General features: G+C 43.3%; 1 protein-coding gene and 1 long non-coding RNA gene across 2 annotated transcripts in view; one reads left to right on the forward strand and one right to left on the reverse strand.

The window, feature by feature from the left end:
• The window catches only part of LOC148514968 (uncharacterized), an 87,134-nt gene extending 83,604 nt beyond the window's left edge, over nucleotides 1-3,530 (forward strand). Inside the window, exon 5 of the long non-coding RNA XR_015879438.1 lies at nucleotides 1,334-3,530. This is a non-coding gene — a long non-coding RNA (uncharacterized LOC148514968). The remainder of the gene's footprint in view (nucleotides 1-1,333) is intronic.
• The window catches only part of LOC148514969 (CMP-N-acetylneuraminate-beta-galactosamide-alpha-2,3-sialyltransferase 2-like), an 86,887-nt gene that overhangs the window by 29,611 nt on the left and 34,845 nt on the right, over nucleotides 1-22,431 (reverse strand). Inside the window, exons 2-3 of the mRNA XM_088480675.1 lie at nucleotides 12,804-13,694; nucleotides 8,618-8,811 (exon numbers count right to left, since the gene is read on the reverse strand). Of these exons, the coding sequence (XP_088336801.1) occupies nucleotides 8,618-8,811; nucleotides 12,804-13,088 (479 nt within the window). The 5' untranslated portion in view covers nucleotides 13,089-13,694. The remainder of the gene's footprint in view (nucleotides 1-8,617; nucleotides 8,812-12,803; nucleotides 13,695-22,431) is intronic.

Consider the following 22,431-nt stretch of genomic DNA (forward strand, 5'->3'; position numbering starts at 1 on the left):
CTGTTTCTTGTATAGAATAACCCCTCCCTTTCATGCACCTGAGTGATATTACTAAAGTGATTGAGCAGCTACCAATATGTACTTCTCTCCTAGAAGGTACTGTCTGACAACTCTGCCCCTGCCTGCCATATTTCTCTGTCTTTAACCTTTAATCAATTATTTAGTCCATACTTGCCAACTCTCCCTCATTGTCAGGGAGACCATGAAATAGTAGCAATCTCCCTGTTTCCCTGAAGAGTCTAGTAATCTCCCTGATTGCACCTTACCCCCATTATGAAGCTGTTACATAAAAAAAAAAACAGAGATATATACATTCAAATAGGATCATTAGCATAATTTCCCTGCATTGGTTATAAGATACAATGATCCCTATGGCTACATGTATTTTCTGAAAAGTATTAGTGTGTTTTAATCTACATATAGATCTTACTGACTGCTTTTGGGCTCGTTTACATTTGGATGTAAGGCAATTTTATGACATGCCTCTCAGATTTAGCACTACACGTCCACTGTAATGGTGCATACACACGGTCAGATTTTCTTTCAGATTTGAACAATAAGAATTTTGAAAATCATTCATATCTGAAAGAAAATCTGACGTGTACCTGCAACGATGAACGATGCGCGTTCAGATAACGATATCTGACATCTGATGTGTTTGCAGTCAGACTTGGACAATTCCATTCATTTTAATACTGTCTGAAATCGTTCAATTATTCATCTGACAGATCTGACCGTGTGTATGCACCATAACTCATGCTCATAAGTGTTGCTTTCATAATCTCCCTGAAATGCTTTTTCAAAAGTAGACAAGTATGATTTAGTCTGACCCTCTCAGCCTTTGCCCCAGGCACTTTCATTGTTCCACGGTTTCAGCCAGGCACCAAGCAAATACAAGGGTCCTTCCATATTTTCTGCAGTATTAAAGTGGACACATATATCTGTCATGCAGTGCTGATATCTAGTGTCCCTCGCTGGGAAACTACTCCCATGGGGGATTTCTAGAAAGGCAGTCTGACACATATTCCATCTTCATTGAAACTCGTTTGTTTCAGTAAACAAGGACACTGTCTATCTTTGTGTTGGAGCTCCATCTTGTGGCCACTGTCAGTAATTGCACTTCTACTACAACCTCATCACTATTATCATTACCATTATCTGCAAAACAGCACTACTATGAGTCCCCTCTGGGTCACCTTGGCCCCCACCCCCCATAAGTCAATGTCTCTACTAGCTACGTAAGCAATTTGCGGGAGGAAGGATTGGCTCACACCCCTGCAATAGCTTTAGTTATGTCACATTCATTATAACTATTATCCTTTTCTTGCACTAGAATTTATCGACTGTCGACTTGAAGGAAATCCGCTCTTCGTAAAAGTCAGGAAAACCCCAAGACCCTCTGCTGCTCCAATATAGACTGGGGAACACTAACTCACGTCTGCTGGCACTGCTACAACTCCCTCTCCCAGTCCAGACCCTCCACCTCTATCTGACATGGACTACTCCCTGGTATCCTCACCCCATTCTCCTTCCTCAACTCCTAGGGGCGTCCTGGCCAGCAACCTTCAACGTCTAGATAGTCTATCCACACAACAGGACCATACTTCGTGATGCCTTTAAAAAAAACCTTTAAAAACAAAGTTTCTGCTTTGCAGGCGGATATTGCTCAGGCTGCTGACCAACTACTGGAATTAGAGGATCGTGACTACAAGGTGGAGAGAATACCTTCCACTCTGTTGCTATGCATCAAGCCTTGGCAATAATTAGGGGGGAAACCTGAAGACATACAGACTCAGGTCATCATTGGAGTGCTTACTAAGCTCTTCAAAGAAACCCTTGAGCGGGCCCGACACCCAAATAGTGTTTGATAGATCACATAGGGCACTGAAACCCAGGAACATTCAACGGGATAAAGAACGTGACAAAACATGCCGACTACATTATTTCACGGTCAAGGAACTTGTCCTGCGAAAAGAAAGGCCCCTGCGGGGTAACCACTTTAACGGCTCGCCAATACACATTCCAAGACCTTTCATGGAATACGCTGCAGTTGCAACATTTACTGGACCCTCTGATTGATGAGCGGAAAAACCTTAAACTGAAATATTGGGGTTTCCCATTATGCATCTTAGTCCATCATAATGGTACACTTCTCTCACTTAAAGATCCCAGGGACATGCACTTCTTTTGTGATGACCTTCAAATCTCCAGAGTGGAACTTCCCGTATGGAATGCTATGTCCTCTCGTTTGGATTCTCTTCCTCTACATATTGTTCCTAGAGACAAACAATGGCATACCATTCAGGGGAAGAAACAGTTCTCCCCCTCAGTCTTGTGATGTTGCTGACCGTGTCATTTGAATTTCCCTTTATTTTATGTGTTCTATAGTTTAAGTACTTGCTAACACATTTTATTTGCATTTGTGAACATACTAGATTGTAATTCTTTATTTTTCTTATGTAGTTCAATGTTGGTTGACTGAATGATTGTTTTATAACTGCTTATCCTTCTGCTTCCAAATGTTAAGCTGGGTACATACTAGGACGATGTCAGCCCGATATGTCGTTTCTAAACAGAACGTCCGGTGTGTACGGACTATCTGCGCACTCCCATGGTCGCATGCAATATCGTCCGGTCGGCCGTACTGCACGGCCAACTGGACGATATTGCATGTGGCACCGTTGCAGGTAATGAAGGACAGAATGAGGGATTGTAAATGAATCATAATTGAATTGCCCGAAGGCAATTCAATAGTTTAAATCCTGTTTTATTTGGCCGAAAAAATATTGGGTTTAATTAAATTCCCCCCTAATTCTAAATGTTTGTCCTGTAAGTTAAATGAAGGTCTAATTCAGGTCTCTGGGTACAAATACATCATTAATAACACTGTTGAAGATTATATAGCTCATAATAGTAACTCTGATGTTAGCAAAGGCTCCTTATGGGAGGCGTACACATGCATGGTCCATGGCAAATTTATACACCTGGGCTCTTTAGCCACAAATCAGAGGGAAGCTCAAAAAGAGGAACATCTGCTTACATATCACACTTTACAACTATCTCAGAAATCTTCTCTGGATGCCACTGTTTGGGTTTCTGCCAGCTCAGCAGCCACAGCTTTAAATAAGCTGCTGTCTGATAATACCAAGTTAGCCTGTAGTAGGCAGTGACGTCATAAATACCTTCAATGGAGCAATGGGCCTGGCAGGCCACTTGCACGATCATTGAGGGAACAAAAGGCCTTGACCTATGTTTCTAAGATCAGGAATCCTCAGGGTTTTGATAGTTTTCTTACACAACAAATTGCAGATTCTTTTCAGAAATATTATTCTGGCCTCTGCTCCCTGACTGCCCCTATTTCCCCGGACCAGTTATCATTACGCATCAAAGAGAGAGAGGATTTTATTAAATAGCCCTAAATTTCAGATGAGACACAGCACAGCTCTCGTGAAACAGTTAATTTCGCTTGCAAAATTGGAATCGGCGATTGAATCAACTTTGGTAGGTAAGAGCCCAGGCCCTGACAGATATACAAGTGTCACATATCAAATTAATCAGCACGTTCTCATGGTGAGTCTTAGTACATCATAATGCAACTAAGATACAGTTTCGGGTTAAAAAGATGCAAAAAAGATGCCCAGTGCTAGCAGATTTGCACAGGACCTGGAGGCTCACTCACATCATGCATCTTGTGCTACATGGCGTATTCAGGCTAGATGTATGAGAACACATCTGTAGATCATCTCATCATATTTGACAGGTCATAATATCCGTTGTTGAAACAGGATCCTATTTTGAGAGAGGGATTCTACCTGATGAAGTGAGAATCATTTTTAAAAAGGCAAGAACCATAGGAATTTTTTGTGCCCAGCTGTTTGAAGAGAAATGAGAACAACATCCCATTCACTACAACCGAACATAGGGGGAGATTTATCAAAGTTTAGAGAGAGATAAAGTGAAGAGATAAAAGTACCAATCGGCTCCTTACTATAATTTCTCAAACACACCTGTAAAGTGACAGTTAGAAGCTAATTGGTTAGTACTTTATCTCTCTCCACTTTACCTCTCTCAGGGGAGGCGATAATTAATGGGCGCTCATTAATTATCGTGGTCTTCACACCCAATTAGACGGGGTTTAGCCACGTAAAATGGCTAAACCCGTCTAAAATCCTGGTTAATGCGCCCAAACTACTGTAAACTACTGTTTGGGCGCCCTAACCACAAGTTTATCGCACAGTTTTGCTCACCCCCATGGGGATGCTTCAATTACTTTTTAGGTGGCTTTTGGGCACCCTAAACCGCACATTAGACTGGTTTTGCCGATTTACGCGGCTAAACCTGGTCTATTTGGACGTGAAGACTGCAATAATTAATTAAAAACAATTAAATTGCCCCCTCAAAACTTTGATAAATCTCCCCCACAGTGTTAATTACCTTCTTGTTTAAAAGGTTTTGTTTTTTATGTAGTGGTGTCAGATGTGTCATGTGCCAATAAACCAAGGATAAAACTAAAACCATAGCTTTAAATTAAACTGATAAAATCTATGCAATCAAACACTTTATCAACTGCAGATCCCAGAATGTAATATACTTATTTGTCACGTGTGTATCAAGATATGTTGCTGAAGACCACAACAGTGATCCCAAAGAGCTAAAGATTGCTGGTGTTGAACAGATTCAATCCAAAATCAGAGGGGGTAAGGGAATGGAGGCCTTTTGGTTAAATTAATGTAATTGTCTATCTCCACAGGGATTTAATGAAACTATTAATTTAAATGTCATTGTATAAGTAGGCTGTTCTTTAGTCCAGTTTTATTTTTGTCCCTATTTAAACATATGCATGTATATAGAAACTTATTTTCTCTCTATTATATTATTTTGTTCTCTACATTATGTTCCTTAGCTCAGTGTTTATGAACCTGTGAGTAAAATGATACATTTTATCATTTTATTAGTGTGTGAGTTTTAGAAACACTGTATTACATGTGTGGTTGTCTGTGTATATTTCACAGGTGCAGATTAATTCATTCATTTTTTTTGTCCTATTTAAATGCTGTCTTTGTGTTACCCAGTATACATCCATTTCCTTTCAAATCTGTGGATGGAAGAAACATATTAGGAGGTTATTGATTGCTGTTTTTGTTATACACCTATTTGGAGATAGTCCTCATTTCACTGATACTGTCTTTTTATATTATAAGGAGACTTAGTGCTATAGAGTTGCCTACCAGCATTATCATCCAGATTTACAGGTAGCTGCAGTAAACTTTCATTCCCTGGCGTCACCATCATCTGCACTGACATGTGACTGCAGTGGTTCTCATTCCTGGCATTGCAGGTTACAATTTAGCAGCACACATCTCTGGCTTTGTGGGAAACGCTGCAGTCAAAAGCACTGAACTCTGCCTATCAGGGGCGTATCTACCTATTGACCAGGATGGCACTCGCCAGGGGCGCCGACCAAAGGGGGGGGGGCGTCGTCCGACAGTGCTACCAGCAGCCAAGGGGTGGACAAGTCCCCCGGCCCCACAAGTGTAGGGCAGACCGCAGGGAGAGCGGTCTGCCCTGCACAGTTTACAAACAGGCAGCCGCCAGCGGCGGCTGTGTGTTTGTAATAGCAGCCAGCCAATGAGAGTCAGACAGACTCTCATTTGCTGCTGCATCGTCTGAGGAGGGAGCCGGCTGGAGCTCACTAATGAGCTCCGTCTTCCGGCTCCCCCCGCAGCATGTGATGTCTCTCCCATGCAGAAGAGCGGGCCGGGTCTCAGAGTGGACAGCGGCGATCGCGTCAGGAGCGAGGATTGGGTGAGTAGTATTTTTTTTCTGTGTGTGTAAGCCTGGCACTGCGGGGGGGGGGGATGAAATAGTGGGTGGCCGCTACTGGGGGCACTTTATAGGGGGTGCCTGCAACTGGGGGAACTGTACAGGGGTGGCCGGGGGGGGCACTGTGTATGGGTGGCCACTACAGGGGGCAATTTAGGGGGGGTACCCGCGACTGGGGGCACTGTACAGGGGTGGCCACTACTGGGAGCAATTTCTGCAATCTCCTATGCCTGTGGGGGGGCCATCACACTAATCGCGCCCCCCCCTGGCTTTGAGCAGGGCTGAGGGGGCTCAGAACGCCCCCCTCCCCAGCACTGCAAAGTTGTTTTTTTCTGGGTAAGGGGGCATGGCCACGCCTCCCGCAATTAGTCCACGCACCCTGTTACCCGGGCCCACCGCGGCTCATGGCGGAGCTGACCACTACTGGGGGCACTGTATAGTGGGGACTACTACTGGGGGCAATGTATAATGGGGAGTACTACTGGGGGCAATGCAGCATTGTGGGGACTACTACTGGGGGCAATGCAGCATTGGGGGGGACTACTACTGGGGGGACAACTATTGGGGGCAGTGCAGCATTGGGGGGGATTACTACTGGGGGGTTACTACTGCCGGCACTACATAGGGGGGGGGGTAGTGAAGCGTCAGTCTATTACATTGCCAGGAGCGCTTGGACCCCTAGTGTCATTACTGTTGCTGCTCACAGTGAGGATTTATTCATAAAGTGATTGACAGACAGGGACCATTTGTTGGTGACTCAAACACAGGTGTGTTGTGACCTTTTTCGGGGTGTGTAACTGTGATCCCGTACACCGGAAAAATTGCTCCGGGGCCCCAGTTCCGGTGGTCATTATGCGCTACCATGGGGTTACTCAGAAGGTCGATTATTGGCTGATATGCGAATGATGCTACATCTTTTTACGCAGCGCTTAATGGTTTTTGTGTATAATTTGTGTGTGTTTGTTTTCGATAAAATAGTTTATATTTTTGACCAGCACGGATTACTTCATTTTAGTGCTGTGTATTTTACTTGATATATATTTATTTGGGTTGGCCCTCACAGCTGCTCTAATTAGGTCATTGGATAGGCTTCTCTTTTTTTTTTTTTATATGCATTGTCAGAATGCTCTATGATATACCTCTCATAACACACCCACAAAATTCCCCCTAGTTCTCTTCTATGCATACGCCAAGTTGCCGCCCAAAAACATCCATTTCATGAACAGAGAACTTGCCAAGATCCAGCTGACTCTCAGAGATAAGCACAGATGCATACAGTATGCTCACTGCAGCCCACGGGCGGTGTGCAAAATAATCACTAGATGCGGTCACAGTTGGTCTTGCGTGAGACTCAGAATCAGGCCCAGACTTTGTTTTTTTGGGTTAATGTGCATAGCTACTCATATCTTAACATAGCAGACAGGACATCCGTATTCATATTAACTGCATACATTCTGACAGGACTAAGGTACAGACGTGTCCACATACATCTATCCTCCCTGCGCTACAAGTCACATAACATATAGGACCTCATTCAGAGTCTCTCACTAGCTCGCAAGCTGCCCGATGGTTTGCGTACACGCATGCTTCGTTCTGCGCGTGCGCAAACTACTCTGTGCGATCGCAGGCCGCTCGCTTTCCCTGCAAAGACAGCCCAGTGAAATGAGTGACAGGAGAGGCCGTTTGTGGGTGGTAACAGGGGCAGGACACTAATAACGGGGGAGTGGAGGTGCGAACGCAGGCGTGCCTGAGTGTTTCAACGCCGTTTAAGAGGCGTGCATATTTAACACGCAGCGTCATAGTACACGTCACATGCCTGTTTTTACACTGAAGTCCTCGCAGTGCTTGCGGTAGTGTAAGGCAACCACAAGCGATGCGATCGCTTCCGATTGTCCTCGATGTACCAATGTTTTAATACACTTGCTGGAGATGACGTGTGCTTGTGGGCAGCTCTGCCTGTGCGATTGGGCGTACTCTGGCCGCTCGCTAAGACATGGTGGGCGTGCTTATGCCTTGGCGAGCGATCACTTCCCGTGGCGTCACTTTGACAAATTTGCATACGCTGGGGGCGAGCGATCGCATCTAGAGGGAGACTCTGAATTAGGTCCATAATGCGTGAGTGCCGTGTGACTCTGTAGAGCCGAGCATCTTTTCGTGCAATTTCATACCTTCAAATGCAGCATGCCTATGTTCTGTGTGCGACTGCGTATCTGTGTATCTGCATGCGAAACGCTACGTTACAGTGTCACAGACACTGACAATGTAACGTAGCATTTCGCATGCAGATAAAGCAACAGTTGCACACAGAACATAGGCACGCCACATATCATTTAAATCAGCAGTAGCTGCTTGTGCGTTCCATCCACACTGCTGTGCGAATATGATGCATTTGAAGGTTAAAAGTTGCATAAAAAGACGCTCAGTGTTACTGAGTCATGCCACGGCATGGTGCGACTAGAAGGACTGTTATCGCGCAAGGAGGCTAGATGTATGTGGACTCATCTGAACAAGACACACAAAATCACCTTCTGGGTTTATTTATGAAGGGTCGGGCTGTAAAACCTGGCTCTTCTTATTATGTTTATACCTGACATTTAAAAGGGCAGTGATTTTACACGGCCATTTTTTCTTAGTAAAATCATTGCCCTTTTAAATATTGGGCATAAACACTAGAAGAAGTGCAGAGTGCTTCGTAAATAAACTCCTTTGGGTTTTAATAATACTACAAAAGCTTTTATCATTCCACAAATACTGTTTAATGCAGAATGTCAATTTCAATGCAACAATCGGTTACCTGAAAATGAAATCATGGGAATCAATTTTTTCCCCATGGTGCAATCCTTTTATGTTGCCAGAGTTTCCCACCACAGCACAGCTCCGACATGGTCTCTTATACTGTTCTTCATACGGGTTCCCAGTTGGTACAACTTTGAAAAGCTGCTCTAGTATCAAAGGAATGTCACTAGCATTGTTTCCTGATTGGATTTTCTGTAAAATATAGACAGAAAATGGGTGGATTTATTGGACCTATGCAATTTACCCCTGTTCAAAAGAACAACTTTTTGTAAAATAATTTGTTTATTTGCTCTAGCAAAAGTATAACATAAGGCAATGCCATAACCGAATTCCCATTCACAGACTGGTTCGCCGTTAGTGGGTGTCATCAGTACAAGGGTTTTTTTTTTGCTTGCATGGCATGTGAAGCACTATAGAGACAATTCACTAAAGCATTACAAAAACAAACCAAAAAGTTTTAATGTACTTCATATTTAAATTAAACAAGTGAGTTCTCATTCACCAGAAACAACTTCTGGGATATGCAAGTTGCATAAAAAATGTTTTTGTCTATGGCAGTGCAAGCTTGAACAAACATATACTAGATTCAATTACATTGCCCCTTAAGCTGGGTACCCACTGGCAGATATATTGGCCTATCAATTGATCGGCCAATATATCGTATGCCCATCGGCCAGTGTGTATCAGCGATATGTCTGTGAACGTCCTATCGCATCAGCTGTGCTGCACAGCCGATGGCAGATATATCTGCAGATAAATCTGTCCATCATGCTGTGTGTACAGGCAATCAGCTGACTGCCCGTACACTTGCAGTGGTTGCCACGGGGAGGGGTTCACTGCGCGACCCCCGGTCAGCAGGACCCGCAGCCAGATAATGGTTCTGTAGATATATCTGTTAAGTGTGTACCCAGATTTAAAAACTTTCAATTTCTTTGTATTATTTAAAGTTCCATGACACTGTTCCCTGTAGTTGTGGCCTCCACTCTAAATCACTATCTCATTTGTCTGTTTAAGCTAATGCCGCGTATCCACTACCCGATAACATAGAGCGATTGCATGATTACAACATCGTAATCGTGCAATCGTTCAGTAATCGGGCACACATCAGGGATGTAAATGTCGGAAACGACCAGCGATGCGTGCTCCCGCTGGTCGTTTCCGACATCAATCATTGCCCGAACAAGCTGGTCAACCTGACGATAATGTCAGGTTGGGCATGTTAGGGGATGATTGATGTGCCTACACTGAATGACTGATCGATCAGTGTAGGCACAGCACCAGACTGTGAAACGACTGCACGATTACAATGTCGTAATCGTGCAGTCGTTTCTATGTCTGCTAGTGGATGTACCCCTTAAGTAATCACAACACACAAAGGAAAGGGGATCTGCTCACCGACAACTACTGCAGTCAGGTAGTTATAAAGGGTTGGTTTTATGTTAAGAGGCGTATTCAATTCGTTTCGCATCCGTGTAAAAGTTCCGCCAGCCCGAATTTTCGCCTACATTGCATGTTTCGGACGTGAATGCTTATCATGTGATTCCCCGCTTTCCGCCGTATTCAATTCCTAAACAGGCGAAATCGGCAAGCGGCAAATGCAGAACAGGCGGAAAGTACTGTCAGACTTGGGGTAATCAGCCTTACCCCCCCAAAAAAATGCACTAACATTGGGGATCAATGTAAAAGTGTTCCAATAGCCCTAATAAAACTAATTGGGGTACTGAATTTGTTTAAAATCCTTGTTATTATCGTATTTGTAAAAGTGGTGAAGAATGGCATTAAGCAGTATTATTTGGTGAAAATAAGTAGTCATGTAAAATTTGGGGTACTTGAAAATGGGTGCTAGCATATTTTAATGTCTCTAAAGTAAAGTTTTAGAAAAGTTAAATTCCTCCGACATACAAGCACCTGCAATTCCAAAAACACTTGGCCCCTTCTTGGAGCACCCCCAGAAGCTTATTTCGCTAGTTTTTTAAGTTGTCCCCCCACTGTTGTCATTTTCGCCTCAAATTTCAAAGGTATTTTTTTGGGGGGTGAATTGTCCATTGGGGTGAGGGGGGGGGTGTACCAAGGGTTTTGAGTGTTTTCCCAGCATCTGCACCCCAAAATATAGATTTTACACTTTTTTTCACCTGCTATTCTGTGGAGAAAAAGTATTGCCTATTTCAGTGCCTTGACTTTTTGTATAGGCGAAAACAGAATGGAATTGAATACGGAGAAAAAAAAACATGCGAAAATGTATTTTCGCTCCAAATTGAATACGGCCCTAAGTCAGAACAATATGTAGAACAGCACAAGTATAGTCATTAACAGAAAATTACTTACAGGTTTATAACATAAATACAGCAATGTGTGACTCAGCCAACCGCCACAGATTATTTTCATTCAGTGTTGATCCTGATCTATTTCATGCTTGAGCAAAAAAAAACATTTTGCACCCAATAATTTTCTGGCCTGTTCTCATTTATAGAAAGTAGAGGGCTGATTAGACCCAAGTAATGATAAGCGCCACAGTTGGAATGACATCCACACAATGCAAGCATTGCTGTTATGCTGGCCAAACACTAGTATGACCAGCATAAGATAAGATTCATCTTACGATTTCCCTTGAACTCCCCAGCAGCACCCTGGCAGTCCCGGCCACATGATTGACACACGATGTACATACGATCTTACGATACAATGCATCGTGCGTCTGAGCGGCGGCATTTGTTAAAAAAAAAAAAGACTGATGCCCGCCCAGGGAGATTTGTGATGCATGCATCTGTCTTTAATAAAATAAACAGATGCAGGGAGTGAGAACCATCTGTGTATCTGTGGAGAAAAAAGTTTTAAAAAAAACGGCGTTCCCCCCCATCCAAAGAGCAACCAGCCCCGGGCTTTTAGTGACCCAGTGCTGGTTGTGCAACAAACGACGTAGGGGTCCCCAGCATCAGGCTAGTCAGAACCAGCCCTGGTTGCCAAAATACGGGGGACAAATGACGTATGGGTCCCCCGTATTCTGCGCAACCAGCACTGGGCTCAGATCCGGTCCTGGTTCTGGAAATACAGGGGGGAAAAATGCAAAAATGCATAGGGTCCCCCTGTATTTTCCAGAACCAGCACCAGACTTTTTCTAGCAGGGGGCTTTCACCGGGCCCCCCAGCTGAAGCATCAACCCTGACCGCAAGTCAGCCCGGCCGGGGATCCCTGGGGAGCTGGGGTCCCCCTCTCCAGGGCACCGCAGGCCTAGGCTGATAGCCTTGGGCTATCCCCGGCACCCCTGGGCGGTGGGTGCCGGGTTGATTTATGTAGCGTAGTGTAAAAAAAGAAGTGAAAACATTGTCTTTATGAGTAGAACTGCAGGTCCCAGCAAGCTCCCCCGCATGCTGATACTTGGAGAACCACAAGTACCAGCATGCGGGGCATTAATGGCCCGCTGGTACCTGTAGTCCACCCAATACGTTAAAACCATTTTCAACGATTTGGGGGGGTTTTTGCACCAAATTTGCGCGGTTGTTTTTTGCTAAAGTACGCAATTTACAAAAGATTTTTCCGGTAATTTATCATTAGGGGGGGTGTCCAAAGGCTTCTGAAAGAAATCCCCACAATTTTAGGCAAAAATAGGGACTTTGCTTTTTTTTTTTTTTTTCTCCTGGTCTGGGATGGAGAAAACTTTTCACTAGTTTTTTTTTCGCTAGTTGCTCTTTTTGGCCTGTGTTTTGTCGAAAAATGGCAGTTTTCGCTGCTAATCGAATACGGCCCTATATCTGTTCCCATATAACGGTTATTCATATAATCAAAAAGCAACTGATAATTACATTATTAACATTTCCAGATCTTAACAGCAGCAAATTAAGTGTTATAGTGTTCTTATCCATTTCAACAATAATACACTACTACCTCACAAAATGCAGACAATTTAATTTTTTTGGCTATTTGCTATTCATTTAATTTCTTTTCTATCAGAGCCGATAATGGAAGTTACAAGTTTTATATGTCACCTATTTTATATGTCATCTCCATCTTAAAAAATAAATAAAATCAAAATAAACTCTGAGCAAAACTATTTTGTACTACAACATATCTTGAAAGAGCCATTTCAGAAATGACTTCTAACGAATTCATACATTTACAGCAACTCCTATCTAATACAGACAGGTCAGTAATATCGTATGAAACTCTTAATGCACATATTTACTCACCAGCCACCATTTTAGAACATGATCTGGTATCAACTGATCCTTGCTCACTAGCAGAGGCTCAATGGATCCATTAAAATGTTCCTCAAACCATGGTGTCCTTTGTGTTGCTGTCTTATACTGTCCACACATGGGTACATCATTTCTCCCAATAAATATCGCTGGATTTGAGCAGTCAGGGCAGAAATATATGTAATAGACCAAGAAGGCGAGCATGCACAGCAGAGGTGGGATCCATAAAGTCTTTTTGTGGCTGTTTAATTGGCAGCACGAGCGGATACAGTGCATCGTAATAACCTCAGCCACTTGTGTGTCCAGCAAAACACAAGAGTATATCTTTTCTACAATGTAAAGTTCTTTTCAAAGCTTAATATTGTCCTTCTGTACCATCTATGAGTATGATGAAGTGGAGTGCAGGGGATAAGGGTTACATGTCTTAAATTTGAGATTTTGCATGAGTAGTAGCTTATACCAGACTTCTCTATATCACAAAAGCTTTTGAAGAAAATCGTAATTACGATAGAGTGGAAAATTGTGCAAAACTTTTTAACAGATGACTGAACATTCCATGCTATTACCACTGGACAGGCCCTATCCCTGATATTCAAAATAAAAAAACACTGATTAAAGTAATTTAAATCCAAAACATGTATTGAATTGATTGTTTACTATAACACACCATAAACGAAAATGTTCAAAAGGGAAGAAAAAAGAAATAGGTGTTCTATGTACACATCAATAAATAATGTGACTTAATAGGTGTTTCTAATAGTGGTTTCAGCTTTACTCCAGAATTCTTTAGTAGAACCGAGTTCTAGAATTTGCAGAATAGTAATTATTTCAGAATTTATATTTTCTTTTCTTTACGTCAAAACTGCAGCTTCCTTGGGAGGTCTGAAATATATATAGAAAACATTTAATTTAGAAGGTATGGTGGTCAAAGTATGCAAAGGAATCTAAACATTTTTTTTAATTTAGCAGCAACATACACCAGATAAATATTTGCATTATTAATACATTAGAATTAGAGGAAATACAAAAAGAACAAATACTGTTAAGGTGCATACACACACAACGATTTTTTGAACGATTATCGTTAAACGATATCGTTTAACGATAATCGTTTGAAAAAATCATTCACTTTCTGAGTCAAACGATGAACGATTATCGTTCATGCGCGTTCACGTTTGTAGTTTGTAATTTGTAGTTCAGTCAGACTTGTCAACTGAACGATTTTCAGTAAGTTAATATTCAAAAATCGTTTGTAGTTCTAAAAAATCGTTCATTACATTTAGTAAATGAACAACTTTAGTAAAAGATTTTAGATAATTTTTCCAAGGGAAAAAATCGTTTATTAAAATCGTTCATTAACTAAATCGTTGTGTGTGTATGCACCTTCAGAAATAACTCATGAGACAGTTTCCAAGTTGACTATGTTTCCTTTAGATGGGAGGTATCTGAAACACGACTAAGGTGAAGTATCTGAAATTAACATGACTATTGGGTGATTGGGCCGCCGATTGTATAAGCGTGTATGAAGGACCATTGCAGGAGCATTAGCCGACAAACAGCTTATGACGCTCCTGCAACGGTCAGGATCGGGAGGTCGCTTCTTACGTGTTGTTTAGTATTTCTCAGCCCGATGTCCCAATCCGATAGAAGCCTGTACACACGGAGCTATTTCTAGCACAGTGTGTACAGGGCTGCAGGCAGCTGACAGGGAGTGCCGCTGGGGACACACGGCTCGGCTGATCGGGAGCGTTTGACCCGATCAGCCGCAGATTGAAAAGGTGTGTACCCAGCTAGTCTGTACAAACTGCAAAGAAAAATAAGTTGCATTATGAGAAATAGTCACTGCATGACTAACGTTTCAGAAAACCACAGAAATCCTGCTTACTGCAACAGGGGAGCACCATCAATGTATTCAGGAGTGAAGAGTTGTTGCAAAATAATAATCATAACAAGTGAAAAAACAAAAGTGACTTTATGTCCTTATTATGACTCCAAGGGCAATTCCACCCAGTATCAGGCAGAGAGGGTTGTGACCCAATTTGCTGAGAATCGGGTCATCATGCCCCCTGTTCTGCCCATTTCACTGGGCGGGATGGAAGGTTACCTGCTCTTCTGAGTTATCCTTGGGACTTCCCAAAAAATCAGGTTTTCCGGATATTCTAGGAGTAGGCAAGTACAGTACATAATTTTCTTTACATGGAGGTAAACTAAACACCGTTTTAATAATTAATTACTTTACACAGGACTAGCTTAATATCAAAATATATACACAGTCAAAATACCGGCATGTCTATATTTTGCATGTCAAAATTTTGAACAAATCAAAATGTCGACAATATAGGTCACTGCGCATAGTGTAACCTGTAGTCAATATATAGGCAGGTGTACATGCTGTGCTTGTCATTTATTTAGTGTAGCTAAGCAGGGGATTAGCGCTACTGTGCATGTCATTTATTCAGTGCTACTATGAAGGGGATTAATGCATACTTGCCTACTCTCCATAAAATGTCCGGGAGCCTCCCGAAAATCGTGTGTCGCTCCCGGCCCCCCGGAAGAGTGGGCAAGTCTCCCGGTTGGTGCCATTCGGCCACATCCTCCTGCTACCCCCGACCTGTGTCCGCTCCCACCTTGCATAAGTGACCGGTCTGGGGTAAGCAGATAACGCAGTAATCTTGGCATTGTGCAGTGGGGGCAGGGCCACAATGACGTAATCACGTGGCCATGAACTTAAAATTGCGTCACGCCCCCCACCCCACTGTGCCGAGCTGGCTGCCTCCTCCCGGAAAAGGCAACCAGATTGTCGGCAAGCCTGGATTAACGGCCGTGGCAATTAATATATTGTGCGGCTTATAAGGGGCAAAGTTCTCTATTGGAAGGAGAGAGACAATGATTTTTATTATGTGACATTTAGGGACAATTGACTCACATGCTATGATAACTGTTTGCACATGCGCAGCGCAGGGCTCTACTCTTAGTAGGCAAACTGTGGCAGTCCAGCTGCTGTGGAACTACACATGCCAGCATGACCTACAGCACTTTCAGCAGTCTCTAACAACATATCTGTGGCAAGGCATGCTGGCCTGTGTAGTTTCACAGCAGCTTTCTGTGTGACTTTATTTTATATTACTGTTCATAATGCTATTTGCAATGAACCTGTTGGAATCATAGCATACAGACTGGATATGCTATTTACAATTACACTCATTCCAAATAGCAATGACTGATACTACAGTCATATGCTAATTGCAATCGGACTGTATGCTATTATTCCACCAGTGTCATTGCAATTAGCATATGAACAGTAGCATCATCAACATTTCAACCTTTATAGTGAGATTATGGAGCCGTAAGGGGGCTGCAGATGGATTGTGCCTGGAGGGCAGTGTTTATATGCTTGATGTTTGGAGACACGGGGAGCCTCTGCCTAACTGTCCCTACTCCTACCTTAGTCTCCTGGCAGTAGTCCATTCCTCTCTGTGGCGATGTTGTCTGGCTTGCATTCCCCTTGGACATTATTATTATTATCATTTATTTATATGGCGCCACAAGTGTTCCGCAGCGCCTTACAGAGAACATAAACAAATTGTTGACCAGTGACTTACAGAGCAATACAATACAGGACCAGGACATGGATAATATACATTGCTACATTAGCGACCATAATACCCAGTTAAGCAACAGAGCCTAAGCAACCAAGTGTTAGGTGCCCTAGTGGTGAGTAAGAAGTAGATGAAACTAAAGTAAGGAGAAGCACAAGAGGGTAGAGGGCCCTGCTCATAAGAGCTTACATTCTAAAAGGGAGGGGCAGACAAACAGGTGTGAAACAGATGGGGTAGACCGGGAGGAAGTAGCATGTAGCAGCGAGTTAGGATGAGAGCTGGAAGGCTTTGATGAAGTAGTGGGTCTTGAGAGCCCGTTTGAAGGATTGCAAAGAGGTGGAGAGTCTGATGGGGAGTGGGAGAGAGTTCCAAAAGTGGGGACATTGGATCTCCCAGCAGCCAGCTCCCTCCATCGGTGTCTGTATACCAGCAGCACCACCACCATCACGTCATCTACCCTAGTGACATCAGCATTGCTTTTATTTTATTTAATTGCTTATTAATTTAATTGACATTTCCTTGACAAGCGCTCCTTGCTACATTTCTAAATACCTTATTTTATGGAGCTGCTAACATAAACTTAGCGCGGAGCACATCATTATATCTAACATTTCAACCTGTCTATATATTAAATGTCTATATCATGTCCATATCTACATTTTGTCCCTGTCTACATTTTAACTGTCTACATATTGATTGTATCCTCAGGATGCTCTGGGGGACTGTTATGGCGGCAGTCTGCCATTTAGAGCATCCAGAGTACGATTCTGGCTGCAGGGTGCGCTCTGTGTGGCGGCAGTGGTCGCCCATAGCTAGTTACGGCCCCGTGTACTGATGTGGTCTGTCTCTCCTTTCACTTATGATGACTATGGGACTGAGTGGAATCAAGGTAGTACATTAGCTGATTCCAGATTCTCTTATGTCTATTTCCCCACAATGCCATCAAAGGATTGCCAAACCACCAAGCCTGCCAAGGTAAGCCACTGTCTCCCTGGAACAGCTTTGACATAATGGATGTTAAAGACATTGCCAAAATTATCAGAATGTTGCGACCCACCACCTGTGATCTGGACCCTGCCTCAACCAAGTTGCTTATAGGGTGTATGGACACGATTGGTCCTGTAATTGCAAAAATAGTTCAATGCTTTTTGCAAACAGGCAGTTTTCCAGAACCACTAAAGGAAGCAATTGTTAGACCACTTCTTAAATAACCTAATTTAGACCCCGACTGCATGACCAACTATAGACCAATATCAAACCTTCCTTATCTAGGAAAGGTCATTGAGAAAGTGGTGGCAATACAACTGGAAACCGTCTCCCTACCCATGATATTTATAATCCATTCCAGTCAGGATTCAGAAGAAGACATAGCACTGAAACAGCTCTGCTATGTGTGCTTAATGATCTTCTGATGGCAAGAGACAGAGGTGATTGTTCAATCTTAATCCTTCTGGATCTCTCAGCAGCATTTGATACTGTGGACCACAGGATTCTAATTGAGTGCCTGAAAAATTTCTGTGGACTGGATGGCACAGTCCTTAGCTGGTTCAAATAATTTCTGACCGGCAGGTCACAGACAGTTTCTTCTGGAGCAAACTATTAATCACCAGTGCCACTTCCATGTGGTGTCCCACAGGGTTCTATACTATCTCCCATGCTTTTTTGCAGTATACATGCTACCATTGGGTGAAATAATCAGACATCATGGCCTGGTCTCCCTCTGCTATGCAGATGATACACAACTGTACCTGTCCTTTGCTCCAGGTACAAAGGACCCCATAACAACCCTAAATGGCTGCCTAGCTGAGCTTCAGGAGTGGATGAGTGCCAGTTGGCTGCGACTGAACCCTGATAAAACAGAGGTCCTTATGACAGGTCACAAGTCAGGGCTACAGCATAGCCAACCAACAGGACTTACGCTTGGGGGATCAGAATTACAAAACACTGAACATGTGCGGAATCTTGGTGTTGTCCTGGATAGTGGCTTGACACTTAAACATCAGGTATCAGCCACAATCAAATCCACATTCTTTCATCTGAGGAACATTGCCAGAATCAAGCACTTAATTCCCTCAAAAGATCTGCCTAAAGTCATACATGCATTTATATCATCACGTCTAGACTACTGCAACGCCCTCTACCTTGGACTCCCAGCAGAAGAATTTCACCCCTAACCCTTCTTAGGGGTACCTAACCCTAACCTCCCCCCCCAAGTGCCTAACCCTAACCCCCCCTTCCCCGCTGCCTAAACCTAAGTCCCCCCCGGGGATCCCTAACCCTCCCTCCCCCTAGCCTAACCCTAACCCCCCCGGGGGGGTGCCTAACCCTAAGTCCCCCCCGGGTGCCCTAAACCTAACCTCTCCCCCCCCCCCCGCGGCTGTCCGCTCGCGGCGCCCGGCGTCGGGGAAATGTCAGGCGTCTACATCTAGACGCCCGGCATTTCATCCCTCGCCGGGATATGACAGTCGGGAAGCTGGTTGCCGGTATTAAGGCAGCCGGCTTCCCGATTGTATACCCACTGATGTGCCTTGTTTAAGCTTATTTTGTACTGTAAAGGCAAATGTAAAGCACTTTGAGTCCTTTAGGAGAAAAGCGCTATATAAATAAAATTATTATTTTTATTTGCTATGAGGATGCAACTTTATATGCTTGAAATTATTAGGCTTGATTTGTTTTTGGATTCACCTCATGGACATACAGTTATTTACTTACTAGCCTTCGTGCAAACACATAAAAATCAAATATATATCAGAAAATACTTCTTCACAACTCTTATGAATAGAGACCACAGTCACTTAAAAATAGCAACCCATAGCGGTTTGCAACAGCCTCTGTAAACAAATAGTATAAAAATAAACAAAAACTGCATATTTTGTCAGCCAAGCTTCCTCAACATGCACATTTTCCACCTAAAAGCACCTGACTCACAAAGGATGTCAGCCAAACCTACTGGGTCCATACAAGAGGTAGAAAAAGATCAGCACACAGATGTGCATGGTGTACTCAAATCATATAACAGAAAATAAACAGGGGTATAACAAAATTATAGATGCCAGAATGGAATTATTTCCAGAGAGGTATAAGTGGAGGAGCACGGTTACTACTGCACCCCCCCGATATTTTAGGACACTACAACCATACCATTTAGTGACCACTAGGCATTACATCTGATGCAGAGACAAAATAAATAATTACATTTACACAGCTTTATACACTGAAGTGCAAATAGTCATGGGATAAATACCTAGTATCCATGTAGGGCCCCTCTATCCGACGAAGTGCAGCAACTCGACATGGCATCAATTCCACAAGTGGACGGAAGACCTCTGGAGAGATGTTGATCCATGCAGTCTCAATAGCTTCCCACAGCTCCTCGATATTTGTAGGTGCACGATCTTGGGTGTGAATGAACCTATCCACCACATCCCATAAATGCTGGATTGGGATCATGGCGGACAGCGTGGTGGCCACACCATTCGTTTGATCTCTCCAGAATGCTCCTCGAACCAATTCTGTGCAACTTGAGACCGATGACACAATGCATTATCCTGCAGGAATATTCCATCATTATTCGGGTACATGAAGTCCATGAAGGGCTGCAAATGGTCATCAAGAAATGTTTAATAGCAGTTTCCGGTCAATGATGTGTTCAGGCGGACCAGTGGACCCAACCCTTGCCACGTGAACACACCCGATACCATTATGGAACCACCATCAGCCTGCACGGTCCCAGATGGCAACTGGGGTCCATGGCCTCATGCGGTCTGCGCCACACTCAAACCCTACCATCAGCCTGAAACAACTGAAACTGCGACTCATCAAACCACGCCACATGTTGCCAATCTCCAGGGTCCAACTGGCGATGTCACAAGTCCAGTTGAGGTGCTGTTTCTGGGTTCATAGTGCTAACATGGACACTCTGGTGGGTCTCCTACTCCCATATCCCATGGAAGCTAAAGAACGTGGCACTGACCTGCTGGATATGCGTCTGGTACCTCCTGCATTCAGCTAGGATAATTCACGTCACCTTGCCATGAGCAGCCTAGCCAGTGTTCAAACTGACTCACGAGATGCCAGATTACAACTGATGAAGGTCTGGGCATTTCCAAGACCTCACAGTACGGTGACGCAACCTACCATTACCTTTACATACTGTTATCCCATGACTTCTGGTACATCAGAGTGTATGCGTATATATATATATATATATATATATATATATATATATATATGGATCTAAATTCATGGAGAACATTTTTATTATTAATACGTGCACATCTTCACATATGACTGGTTCCCTTCACCTTTAAATATTTTCAGTAAATGTACACAGAGAAAGCTGCACAGAGAAATACATCTAGAAGTGCCTCTGAAAATCATCAATTATGTATAATATAAATGTAACCAATGCATTATCACGTCTGAAGGTTTTACTTGAAAAGAAGATGTAAACTACAATAAATAAAAAGCAATAAATGGTTCGACAGCTTAAAAATAAAAAAAGAACAGTCTATAGTAAATAACAATGAAAAGCCATGCAGGCAGCATAGTGTAACCAATGCCAGAAGAGGCTTGCATCACATAGCTTAGCAATAACTTGCTGGCATTCAATACTAGGGGGTTAATAGAGATTTGTGAACATCAAATTTAAATATGTTTCTGCAGGGAACTGTTGGGTGCCAGTGATTACCAGGACAGATATGGATTAACCTCTTTTCTTGACCTAGTGTCTGCATCTCTCATTCCAGCTAAAACATATGCACTATGTTGCTGTGGATTAAAGTTTTCTTTGTAGGTCCCCGCAGAACACTCCTGAGGTGTGGAGCATGGGTGATATGGACGCCAGATGAAAAGCAGCTGAACTGTCAGTGTCAGGAATAATAATTCAAGAGAATATGACATTTTATCTTCTTAGGAATGTGTAGCCTTAGGGAGCACAGCACAGAAACCTGATCAGATGGTTGTGTCGTAATCGGAAGCCTTGTGCCAGATGAAGAAGCTTTGGAGGCTGATACTCAGAGTAAAGGAAGCTATAGCCAGTTGTGTGCATGTAAAACAGCTCATACTACTCACATGTTGTTTAGAGATTAAAATGAACAAGACAGTCTTGTGTAATCACTGGAGCTATTAAAGCTATTAAAGGTTACTATTGTTTACAAGCACTTTAGGAACCCCTCCCCCTGCCCAGCTCTATCTTGTGTATTTTATCATAGTCAGATAGCTAAATAGCATATCTGACATTGTGAAGAACTCCCAAGTTAAGACAATGGTCCCGATTCATCGTGAATCGCAACTGCAACAGTGTAAAGCAGATCGGCTGATGGTGCGTACTGCGCATGCTTAGCAGTGCGCGTGCTTGAGATAGCCTTGTGATCTCACAGCAAACACCTACGCAGATACAAAGCCATCAGAGTGAGTGACGTTAGGTCAGCGTTTGGGGGTGGTGACGAGGGAGTGGTTGGAGAAACGCAGGTGTGCCTGTCCATTTGAACGCTGTTACTTGGCCGTGCATAAATTAGCCACTGCGACGGCATACACAACTTGTGCACTCACTGCATGCAACGAGGTTAGCAATTTCTGAGTAAGATCAGACCTGTTGTAATTGCGATAATGACGGTCGTTATTACTCCATCGCATGGTAATCGCCCGCAAATGTTAAAATCGACCAGCGATGCGCGCGCCCGCTGGTCATTTTTAACATCAATCAACGTCCGAACATGACGGTCAACCTGATGACCGACGTCAGGTTGCTATGTTCGGGGATGATTGATCTGCATACACTGAACGTCTGAACGTTCAGTGTATGCAGTTCACCCCGTGGGAGACGACGGAGTCGTAATTGTGCTGTCATCCCCCGCATCGCCTAGTGGATGGGCAGCTTAAGTTTTTTTGTTAATAAATTGGATTTATATGTCGGTTTACGATTTAGGTATGCCAGGAGATATTTGAGAAAAATCTTTGAGATAAAGATCTTGAAAAACACTTATTTTCCTATGCACTTCTTACTTATATCCCTTTCA

The sequence above is a fragment of the Taudactylus pleione genome, unplaced genomic scaffold, assembly GCF_031769625.1.
Source record: "Taudactylus pleione unplaced genomic scaffold, aTauple2 ptg000256l, whole genome shotgun sequence".
Taxonomy (NCBI): domain Eukaryota; kingdom Metazoa; phylum Chordata; class Amphibia; order Anura; family Myobatrachidae; genus Taudactylus; species Taudactylus pleione.